The sequence below is a fragment of the Lucilia cuprina genome, chromosome 4, assembly GCF_022045245.1.
Source record: "Lucilia cuprina isolate Lc7/37 chromosome 4, ASM2204524v1, whole genome shotgun sequence".
In the NCBI taxonomy this organism is placed as follows: Eukaryota; Metazoa; Arthropoda; class Insecta; order Diptera; family Calliphoridae; genus Lucilia; species Lucilia cuprina.
Window position 1 is genome coordinate 83,375,914 of NC_060952.1, and position 11,822 is coordinate 83,387,735.

General features: G+C 29.8%; 1 protein-coding gene across 1 annotated transcript; it reads right to left on the reverse strand.

Moving 5' to 3' along the window:
• Window positions 1-8,030: 8,030 nt before the first annotated feature.
• On the reverse strand, window positions 8,031-10,084 carry LOC111681071 (geranylgeranyl transferase type-2 subunit alpha). Its single transcript, XM_023442788.2, has 2 exons — window positions 8,445-10,084; window positions 8,031-8,201 (listed from the first exon to the last, which is right to left on the reverse strand). Exon 1 carries the CDS (start codon window positions 9,977-9,979, stop codon window positions 8,480-8,482), a length of 1,500 nt encoding a protein of 499 aa, XP_023298556.2. The 5' UTR covers window positions 9,980-10,084; the 3' UTR covers window positions 8,031-8,201; window positions 8,445-8,479.
• Window positions 10,085-11,822: the final 1,738 nt, after the last annotated feature.

Consider the following 11,822-nt stretch of genomic DNA (forward strand, 5'->3'; position numbering starts at 1 on the left):
CTAGACTATAGACTAGACTATAGACTAGACTATAGACTAGACTATAGACTAGACTATAGACTAGACTATAGACTAGACTATAGACTAGACTACAGATTAGACTATAGATTAGACTATACCATAGACTAGACTATATACTAAGCTATACACAAGACTATAAAGTAGACTATAGACTAAACTATAAACTAGACTGTAGACTAGAATGTAGACTAGGCTTATAACTAACTTAAAGACTATAGACTCGACTATTTTCAAAACTATAGATATAAACTATGGAATAGATTAAAGACTAGACCAAAGACTAGATTATAGACTAGACTTTAATTAATATTTGAGCCCTTAACTAATTATCTCACTTTAAATTTCTCTTTTAGTTCCTACCACAAAACATAGATGCATCTATGTTGCCTTCCATGCCTTCTACACCTGATGCTGCTGCCTGGAATAACACAGTACAATCAACGCCTGGTGTAATAGGAGCTCAGGAAGTTTACAGGTAAATTATTTTGCTTATTATTTTAAAACTAAATAAAATTTTATTAATTTTTTTTCTATTTCTTCAAATTTTCCAGAGATCCTCGTACAAGACGCTTGGCAGAAAAACAACAACAGCAACAACAACGCAGCACCGAAGCGGTACCAGAGAAATTATCATTTAAAGAGAAAATGAAAATGTTTGCCTTAGAATCGGGTGAAGATAATACTCCTAAAGATAAACTAAAAATATCCAGGGCACAAAGAGACATTGATGCAGTGCATTAAATAGAAAATACAACATTTAACACATTTTAAACTTAATTCAACACAAAAGAAAAAAAACGTAATTAATTTTAAAGCAATTAACACTTATGAAAAAAATTATTAAAAATTAATTAAAAATAAATAGTTTCCAACTTAAATCATTTGAAATTTTAAAACAATTATAAAAGAAAAACCTATAACGAATTTGCTTAAATAAGGCAATAATTATTATAAATTTTTTTATTTTATTATTATTTTTTTTTAATATTATTTAAAATAAGTTTAACGAAACGAAAGTGTATAGAAAGAAAGTGAGTTATAAACATTAATTAAAAATAAAAAAAACACATTAAACAAATAAGTTTAAAATTACAAACAAATAATTTGAAATTTAAAATACTTTATTTTATATTAATATTATTATTTTTAATAGTTTATTTCTTATTTCATTATTCATTATTGAATTATAAACTTATTTTTTTATTCATTTACTTTTTTTTGTTTTTATTATAAACTATATAATTTTTAAGTTTATAAATAATTTTGTAAATCATTGATTGCTTAAATATTTAAATTTAAATAACACACAAAAAACAAAATATTTATGTAAAAAAATTTAAAACTTGAAATTAAAGAAAAACTTAAAAAAAATAATTATTCTTATTTGTTTGATTAATACGAAAAAAAACATCTTAATGATACGAAAGTTTAACTAATTATAACAAAATGGTCCAATATTTATTACCTAAAAGTTTACAAAAAAAAAAAAAAAAAACAAACAATAATAATAATACAAAAATATTTTAATATTAAACAAAAATTAATTATAAATTTTATATAAATTTATGTGATCTTTTTTTTTCGTTTTTTTATATTTTTTGTTTGTTTTATTATGGCTTTAAATTTCCCTTTATCCTTAAATAAAAACATTTTGAAATGTTTTTTATAAAAAAATATTTAATTTACATATAAATAAAATTAGCATTCCATTATTTAAAAATTTTTAGTTTGATTTCTTTTTTTATAATTTTGACTCAAAGTTATATAAAGCCTTACACTTTTAAAACATAAATAGTATTGCTGAAAACAATTAACACTGCAAAATCTATACATGTAACGATTTACCTTTAAAAAAATTGCATTCACCTAAACAAATGTATAAAAGACAGTAATAATTATGAAATTTTAAAAAGTTTTATTACAAATCAGCTTAAGAAAAATCAATACCGGAAAGTAAAGGTATAAATTTATAAAGAATTTTTAAAATCATTACATTTTTTCACAATTCAGCTATGAAAAATCGTATTCAGCTAAGCAAATGTTCCATTAATTTGCTTAAGAAAGTGTAATTATGAATTTTCTTTAAGTTTTTTGCAATTCAGCTACAAAAAAGTTTAATTCAGCAAAGCATAACTTATATTTAATTGCAAAAGATAGTATAATTATAAATTTTCCTTAAGTGTTTGGGAATTCAGCAAACGTAATTACAAATTGTATGGTTGGGATGGAGCAACAGGCTTAATGCCTACTGGTAACGTATAGACTGTGCCGTCCCCAACGAATATCCTGCATGTAGTCAGGGCCCCCAATGACACCCACCACTTATTCAACTGCTCAGCCAACCCTATTTTCACTCTGTCCAATGGATTTATGGACATATTCAGTTAAAGTAGTCCAATTTGTAGGCCTGGACATTGATGTAGAACCCCCCAATTAGATTATTGTATAGTTTTAGCTGTTACAACAACAACAACAACATTAAATAAACTAGTCTAGAGAAAAGTGAACAATAAGTAGAAATGTCTATAGACTGCTCAGCAGATGCATCCATGGACTAGTCGATAATGTAATCCATAGACTAGTCAATAGATTAGTTCACAGACTGATACTTATTCTGCATTTCAATTCGAATTGAAATTTTCTGCGTTTGGCAACTTTTGTATTCCGCATTTGAATTCAAAGCTCCTTCACTAAAATAACTTTCAAAAACGTATTCACGATTGTAATGTAGAATAAATACAATCGTAAAGTTTTCAACTTCTTTTTCTTACGATTCCGTTTTTTGTTGCTGTAGCTGCAGGGTGACTAATCAATAGAGTATTCCATACAATAGAGGCATATATGGACTCGCCTAGAGGAAAGTAAACAGTCACTAGACTAATCAGTAGAAAAGTCTACTGAATACGGAATTTCGTAAAGCATTGAATGTAATTGCTTCATCTTACAATTACGATTCCGTTTTTTGTTGCTGTAGCTGAATGCGGATATCTAATCGAAATGCAGAGTAAAAGTGACTAATCAATAGACTAGCCAATAGAGTATTTTATCCAATAGAGGCATATATGGACTCATCAAGAGGAAAGTAAACGGTCACTGAACTAATCTAAAAAAAGTCTACTGAATACATGCAATCGTAAATCATTAAAATGTTATTGCTTCATCTTGCAATTACGATTAAGATTCCGTTTTTGTTGCTGTAGCTGAATGCGGATATCTAATCGAAATGCAGAGTAAGAGTGACTAATCAATAGACTTGCCAATAGAAGCACATATAGATTCGCCTAGAGGAAAATAAACAGTCACTATACTGATCAGAAGAAAAGTCTATGGAATTGTCAATACAAGAATGCACGGACAAGTTAATAAAGTAATGCCTAAATTAGTACATAGACTGTTCAATAAACTATTCCACTGGTTCATAGACCTATCAATAGACTACCATTCAATAAAAAGTGCACATATAAATAATAAACATGTTCAATGACTTGTCTATAAACAACTTAATAGTCTAGTCCATTGATTAATTAGTAGAAATGTCAACAGACTAGTACATGGACTAGCTCACAGACTTGTCTATAGAAGATTCCACCATGTACTAGTCCTAAGAATAATCTATTTATATGCTAGTTCACGGAATGAAAATTCCACATACTAGTTACTAGGCTAGTCAATAAAATAATCCATGGATTTAAAAATAAAATTCACTATTTCATAGTCTATAAACAAGCAAAAAAAAACAAAACTTAGATTAGACAATGACTGACTATTTTATGTACTAGTACATAGACTAGCTCGCAGAAATGTCAACAGACTAGCTCATAGACTTGTCTATAGAAAGCTACTTTACTGATTAGTCAAAAACAAAAATTTCATGGACTAGTCATTACAAACCTCCATGGACTAATAATAATAGAATACTTTGAACAGAAAAAAACTAAACCATAGATTAGTCAAAGCCTGGCTATTCCTCAACCCAAATATTTATTCCAATTTCAACTTAAAGTACACATGCAAACTTATTAATAGATTTATCCTTACAATAATCTGTACGCTAGTCCATAGAGGGTCCGTAGACATGTTAATAGTCTAGTCCATTGATTAGTTAATAGAAATAGTGCATAGACTAGCTCACTGAAAATTCAATAGAAAGAAGAGTCCATGTTCTACTCCTAAGAATAGAAAATTTTACATACTAGTTGCTAGGCTAGTCAATAAAAGAATCCATGGAATAATCAATAGAATACACTATTTCTATAATGAAAAAAAAGAACTTAGATAAGACAATGGCTGACTATTTTTTAAAGTCTTTTATTTAACAGTAAACTTAACATTTATCATTTGCAAATTAATGTTAAAAATTTTATTAAAAAAAAAACTATTCAAATTTTCTTTATAGAAAATTGCAGCCCATTTTTTCTCTATCTACTTTTATACTTTCTTTGCAAACATATAACTTTGGGGTTCGGTAGAAATTGGTTATAAGTTTTCTTTAAAACATGATAACTGAAAATCTAATAAAGATTTTTGTAAAAAGAATTTTGTAATCTAAAGGGTTGGTGTTTGATTTTAAAATGTTAAAAACTTCAATCGTCTATCAACACGATTAAGGATTTTCATAATAAAGGGTTGGTGTTTGACTTTAAAATCTTAAAAAACTTCAAATGTTTACCTATACCATTATGAATTTTCATAATTATTTGCTTTATATGCTGCCATTTGATAGATTCCTGTTTTAATCATAACTTTTTTAATAATCATTTCTATATGTTTACAAAATTTCATAACGATATCGCTTATGTGTAAGAAGAAACTGTTAAAAATTCCAAAACATTAATTTTTTTGCATATCTGTTAACTTTATGATTAACAGACTCTGTTAATGTTATGTTTCACACAATGTTTTATTATTAAAATTAAATTTTAAAGCATACTTTAAGGCTTTTATGTATTATTTTAAAGTTAACTTAAACGTTACATATTCATTTAAATAAGATTTGTATATAAATTAATAAAAAGAAAACAAGTGAGATGGATATAAAAGATCTTAGAAGTAGAAAACAAAGCAATTTTACGAAATTTGCAATTAGTCCTTTTAACTGCACTTAAAATGTTTCTCATTAATAAGATATTAATTAATAAATAAAATGTTAAATTATTACTAAAAGTAAATATATTTTATAAGATTTTAAAGAAGAAAAAGAAAAAAATCAAAAACTTCTAAATAAACATTAAAATTTAAGCTTTAAACTAAAAAACAAAACTAAAAATATTAAAATAATTAGAGTATAATGTAAAACAAAAATCCTATTAAAAGCGAATTGATTTTACGAAAGGACCAATATCATCATTTCCTAGAAAGATTTTTAAACATAGAACGGGTTTTTTTTAACTAAAACAAATATAAATATAATTCAATTTTTAATTAAATTAAAAGAATTTATGATGAAAATACCACTTAACAAAAGGATCAATTATTTTATTCAAATAATTAATGAATATATTTTTAAATTATTGTAAATTTAGTAGAGTTTAATTGATAAATATTTAAAATCGTTGTTAATTAGAGAAAAAACAAAACTGTTCTTTAATATAAAATGTATAAATGTTAGATGACAAGAAATATTAAATAGAAAATGTAAAAAAAATATTCTTATTCGTTTAACACAAAAATAAACTATCAATTAAAACAATTCGTTTGAAGCGAACAAAATGAAGTGTTTTTTTTAATTAACTTTACAACTAAAGATTGTGAAAAACAAAAGAATTAGTAAATTACTAATACTTTAGCAAAAAGGAAAACTATATTCTAAATCGCTGAACTTGCATACTCTTTTCTTCAGTTCACAATCGATGTCGTATCGTTGTAAGTTATAAAAAATATTGAAATACAATTTTTATAAACAAAAACAAATTAATAAAAAAAATTACGACATACTACCATACAACCGTACAACACCGATTATGAATTGGACAATTGATAATACTAGATAATCTGCACTAGTCAATAGACTTGACCTTAGACTGTTCAATAGAATAAACTATGGAATAGTCTAAGAACTAAACCATTACATTGTAAATATTGTGTTGTTTGTGTTGGTTTTCCAGAACGAGTTTAAAACGTGTGCAGAAACTTGTAGACTCATAGATATCACTAGATAATCTGCAGTGAATAGATTTTATCATAGACAAAACTATAAACTAGTCAATAGACTTGATCTGTTCAAGAACTAAACCATTACAAACGAACGATTCTACGAGTTGTTGTTCGTCGGTCAGTGGTTAACTATGCTGCTCCAGTGTGGTCAACTTCGCTTAGTGATAACCAGTGGAGAAACATCCAAAAGTTGTCAAACTGCTGCCCTAAAGACTGTAACGGGCTGCTTACAAATTACCTCGGAACATCTCACCTGCACGAGGAAACGAAGGTCCTTCCAGTCAAGGAACACAATGTCATATTGGCTAAACAGTTCCTCCTGGGATGTCATCGGAGAAGTCATCCAAATTTTAACATTACACAATTGGATACTCCCCCGAGGCATTTCAGGAAGGATCTTCATATATACGAGGAACACATATGCAAATATGTGCGGAATCCACTGGATTAGACCTCGTATTCGTCAGCTTTGAACGACATTCATAGAGACGCCATAAATTCCGCGGGTGCAGGATACCGCGTGAATGTCGTACTTGGAGGTCGCCCACCGCCCATAGCAGACACGGTAGAAAACCTGCCGCGAAAAAACAAGAGTAGTTCTGACACAACTAAGATCGGGATGGAGCAACAGGCTCAATGTCTACTGGTCACGTATAGACCGTGCCGTACCCAACGAATGTCCTGCATGTGGTCAGGGTCCTCATGTTTCCCACCATATATTCAACTGTTCAGCCAACTCTATTTCACTCTGTCCAATAGATTTATGGACGCATCCAGTTGAAGTAGCCCAATTTTTAGGCCTGGACATTGATGTAGAACCTCGCAACTACATTATTGTATATTTTTAGCTGTTACAACAACAACAATTCCACGATGTGTGCAGAAACTTGTAGACTCATTGATTACACTATATAATCTGCATTCAATAGATTTTATCATAGACAAGACTATAGACTAGTCAATAGACTTGACCATAGATTGTTAAATAAACTATGGACTAGTCCTCAAACTAACCTATTGACTAGTCCCCAGACAATCTATGAATTTATTGAATAGTTCATGGGTTAGTCAATTGACTTTTCTATGTACTAATGTATGTACTTTTTCATTGACTAATCAAAAGACTAGTTAAGGGACTAGCCCATAGATCAGCTTATGAATAGTTTGTGTATGCTTTACGTAAGTACCTGGCATGATGACCTATCCCACGGTGGTCTTTTTCATCCACTGGGTAGAGTTGAACAACGGTCTAGCATCGCCCCTAAATCTATCAATGAAGAACTCAGATGGCATTTTTTGTACATGGATTTGACCGGTCCATGTACAAGCACTTTGCTGAAGTACTTGAGCTATATAATCTCTGACTATTGGATGGCCTCTGTTAATACGGCAGAGGCCGGTAACCTGTGGACCGAAATACGAATTCATTAATTAAGCCCTGGACTTGTTCTTACTCTCAGGGACACACTGTGGTAATTCTGATATGAACAGAGTATATTCTGAACATATCTGGACGGAAAATCCAGTGGTATCATTTGTATATGATACCTTGTTTCGGCAACAGCACCGAACTTATACCGAAATAATGACTTTACCTTACATCAGTATTTTAAACGCCACTTACTTGTCCCGCGAATTTAGGTTTAAACCACAGCCACTACGTGGATCCCGAAGGAACCTCAACCAACTGACCAGCCAGGACATAGTCCTGCGGGCAACTGGCCACTCGTAATACCAGATTATGCGGTACCAAATAAAAATCTTGAGTTTTAGAATTAATATAATGATTCTGCAATGTTAAAACCCCGAAATTATTTCTTTAATGTTTAAAATACTCCAATAAATAAGTCGTCCACGCCTTTTAAATAGTATTTATTGATTTGAAAATAATATTGTAATTTGTTTGTTTTCTACTAGAATGGTTTTATAATGGAATATAAATAGTTTACTAAAATAGGAATATTAAGCTTATTATAATATGATATAAATTATACCATTAAAACCAGCCACCAGCTAAGGGAATCAATCTGTAAATAGAAAAGAAGAAAAATTTGAAATCAATAAACAATTGTGAAAAAAGCAATTCAAGTGATTATATATTAAAATTCTTTAGACCGGATTAAACTGATTAAAGAGATTTTATAATTTCTTTGCAAAAATCTTTTTTATAGAAATATGATTAACTGGAATTCCATAAAAAAATTCTCGAAATTGTTTTTGAGTTCTCTTACGTTACATTTAGTTTTTAATATATTCCCACGAAAACTCACCTAGTTTTTTTATAATTTTTATAAGTAATTCTAATTTAAATCTTATTAAATGTCTTTAAATCGTCATAACGTTTGCCCAACTCCTCAGACAATAGCACTTCATCGGCAATAACTAAATACTGACGATCGGTAAGGCACGTCAACTGTTGTTCTTGTGATAAATCCAATTTAGAAGGCATTTCACTAGCATTTTGAAACCATTGCAACAAACATTTCTGTAAAATCCATTTCGAGGCCAAATCCTTATAATAGTTTTCTCTTAAAGGATCTACTAGCTGTAATTGTTTTAAATTTTGCAAAGATTTTTCATGATATTCTGAACTATTAATGGCTCTCATTAGTAAAGCAGAGGTAAGGAGACACCATTTGCTATCGGGTTCATATTCTAAAAGACTTTCACATGATTCCAATTGAGATTTTAATTCGGACAAAACATCTTCTGTATATGAGGTGGTATTGGCTAAAGCATGGAAATAGTATTTATCCTGCTGATATGATTTTAATTCCAATAAAGTTTTGAAATCATTAGACTCCAGCTCTAATTGATGAAAATCCGAAAGATTATTTACTTTCTCTTTACTATAGTAAACCGTATCAGAAATTTTATTATTTAAAGATTTAAAATCTTTAAATTCAAATTGTTTATCATTTCCCATAAGAGTTAGCTTTAAACCCTTAGCGGTTATGGGTTTGGTAAATGCCACTACTGTCTTATCTTGGCTGCAACGAATAGCCGCCACCGCCAGTTCAGGTTGTGAGTAACCTAATAACCATCTTTGATAAAACCATGCCGAACTATCATTGGGATCGGTGAAAGCCGCAGTTAAAACCATTTCTAGCTCTTCTTTAAGTTTTTCTTCACTCATGGGTCTTTTGGGTTTGGCATCTCCTTCATAGGGATACAAAACGGGCAGTAAGAGACTTCTATGATGCCAAGAAGAATAATTGGAAAAATTTACTTTAATCTTTTCCGTACAGAAATCCAATTCCTCTTGTTTAGCCACCGCAGCCTTCTCCACCACATAACGTCTATAGTCCCAGGTATGGAAATTACGTTCATCCATTTTTAAATACTTATTGCACAATAATACCTCTCGTTGCCAATTGGCTTGGGGTGCCTGTTCCAATAGCCACATACGATGATGCCATATATTATAACTCTTGGGATTAACCAATAAACATTGTTCGGTTAATGATATCTCAGTCTCAAATACTTTTTGTATGGCCACCTCTTTGTTGTCTTTCTTTTCAACTTCTCCCTCCTCCTCAGGTCTCTTTTCTCCATCTTCCTCTTTCAACTTATTTACCTTAGCTAAAATGCATTCTCTTCTTATATTCCATAAAGTGGACACATCAGGATTTCTTTGCAGTATAGGGGTGGTGTACATTAACATTTCATCATCGTATTCCTGATTCTTACGTTTGCTCATGATTTTTGTCATGGCCGCCTTGTAGGCTTTAACCTTTAAGGCCTGCTCTTTCTTTTTGCGTTCCCTTTCCTCTTCGGTGGTTCTTACTTTCAAACGTCCATGCATTTTGTTAGATTTTTTACTTTTTCGCTTTTTTAAACCAAAAATATATTAAAACTTATCAATATGAAGCGATGACAAATTCAGTTTTTTTTCAAACAGCTGTCTGTTTACAGCGGTTGTTTTTGTGACATATTTCACACAGCTTTTTCGTTCGGGTACAGCGGTTGAAATTTTGTGACAATTTCCAACAGCTGTTAGTTTAGTTGTCATTGGTTGATACAAAACCGGCTTTTAACAGCTGGGATTTGTTTACATTTTTCGCTTTGTTGTTTGTGTTTTTTTATGTATTTATTTATATTACCCAGCAAATAATTAAGTATATAAAATAGACAGAAATGCATTCATGAAATATGTGTGCAAACTTGCACTAATGGTTATCTTTACTAATTAGAAGAGAAAATTTAGTTTAAATGATCAATTCAAATAGGCAATCAAGTGTTTTAGGGTGGGTTTCTTACTCCTTAGGGTTCTATAAATCGACTTTCGAATAATCGAACAATCGACTTTTTGTCGAAAAAAGTCGAAGTCGACTATTTTGTTCCAAAAAAGTCGATAACTCGACTATCGAAAAAAGTCGAAAAGTCGGAAAAAGTGGAAAGAAGTTGAAAAATTCGGAAAAAGTCGAAAATAGTCGGAAAAAGTCGAAAATTGTCAAAAAAAAGTCGAAAAGTCGGAAAAAGTCGAAAATAGAAAGAAGTCGAAAAATACTCAAAAAATTGCAACAAATAGAAAAATATAAATAAAATTTTTTTTATTAATAATAAATAATAATAATAATAATAATAATAATAATAATAATAGTAATAATAATAATAATATAATGTTAAATGGCAACATTATAAATTTACGCTTTTGGCAACTTTATAAACTTGTAACTCTGGTCGGAAAAAGTCGAAAATAGTCGAAAAAAGTCGGAAAGTCGATAATAGTCGAAAAGTCGGAAAAAGTCGAAAAAAGTTGAAAAAAGTCAAAAAGTCGAAAAGTCAACTATTTATAAAATATTAATAGTCGAAAAATCGACTTTCAATTAAATGAAAAGGTCGAAAAATCGACTTTTAACTAAATGCAAAAAGTCGAAAAATTTCAAAAAGTCGAAATGTCGACTTTTCATAAAATGCAAAAAGTCGACTTTTCGTTTCAACTATAGAACCCTAATTTAGATTTAAGTTCAGTTAACTTTGTTAGTATTGCCAACTATTCACTCAAAAACACAAACAATGAACAGCTGTTTTTGCAAACAATACTTTTGCAAAATGGAAAATTTTGTAAAAATGTTAAATAAACATTTAAAACGATAATACATTTTACATTATCAACATTGCAAGTGTACGGTTGCAAGTACTTTTGAGGTTAAAATTGCGGAAAATTTTGTTGATAGTTGAAGTTAAAGTGGAAAATTTCTTTTTGGTTTCTGAATTAACTTTTTGTTTCTTTTTTGATAAATATCATTTTTTAATTTAACTTTATTAATTGGAAGTATTTAAACGAAAAATTGCCAGCATTTGGCAAAAGTAAGGGTGGCGCCATGGCGTCACAATCATTGACGGTGTCTCAGAGGAGCTTTAATGATTTTGAGAATTCATTTCCCAACGTTAAGGAGAAGATATCTAAATCCGAGAAGAAGGAGCGTGAAAAACTTGATAAGATGAGGAAGACCTTGGCGAACTTTAATCCTGAATTATTAAAATCTTCAGTATCACGAAAACATGCTGATAAAATTTTGACGAAAGATTCTAAGTCTAATAAGAAAATCAAAATGTCGGACACAAAGAAACCTGAAATTGACAATATGGCGTCGTCAACTTCTAATGATGATTATAATGAGGCTGTAACGCAAATTTTTATG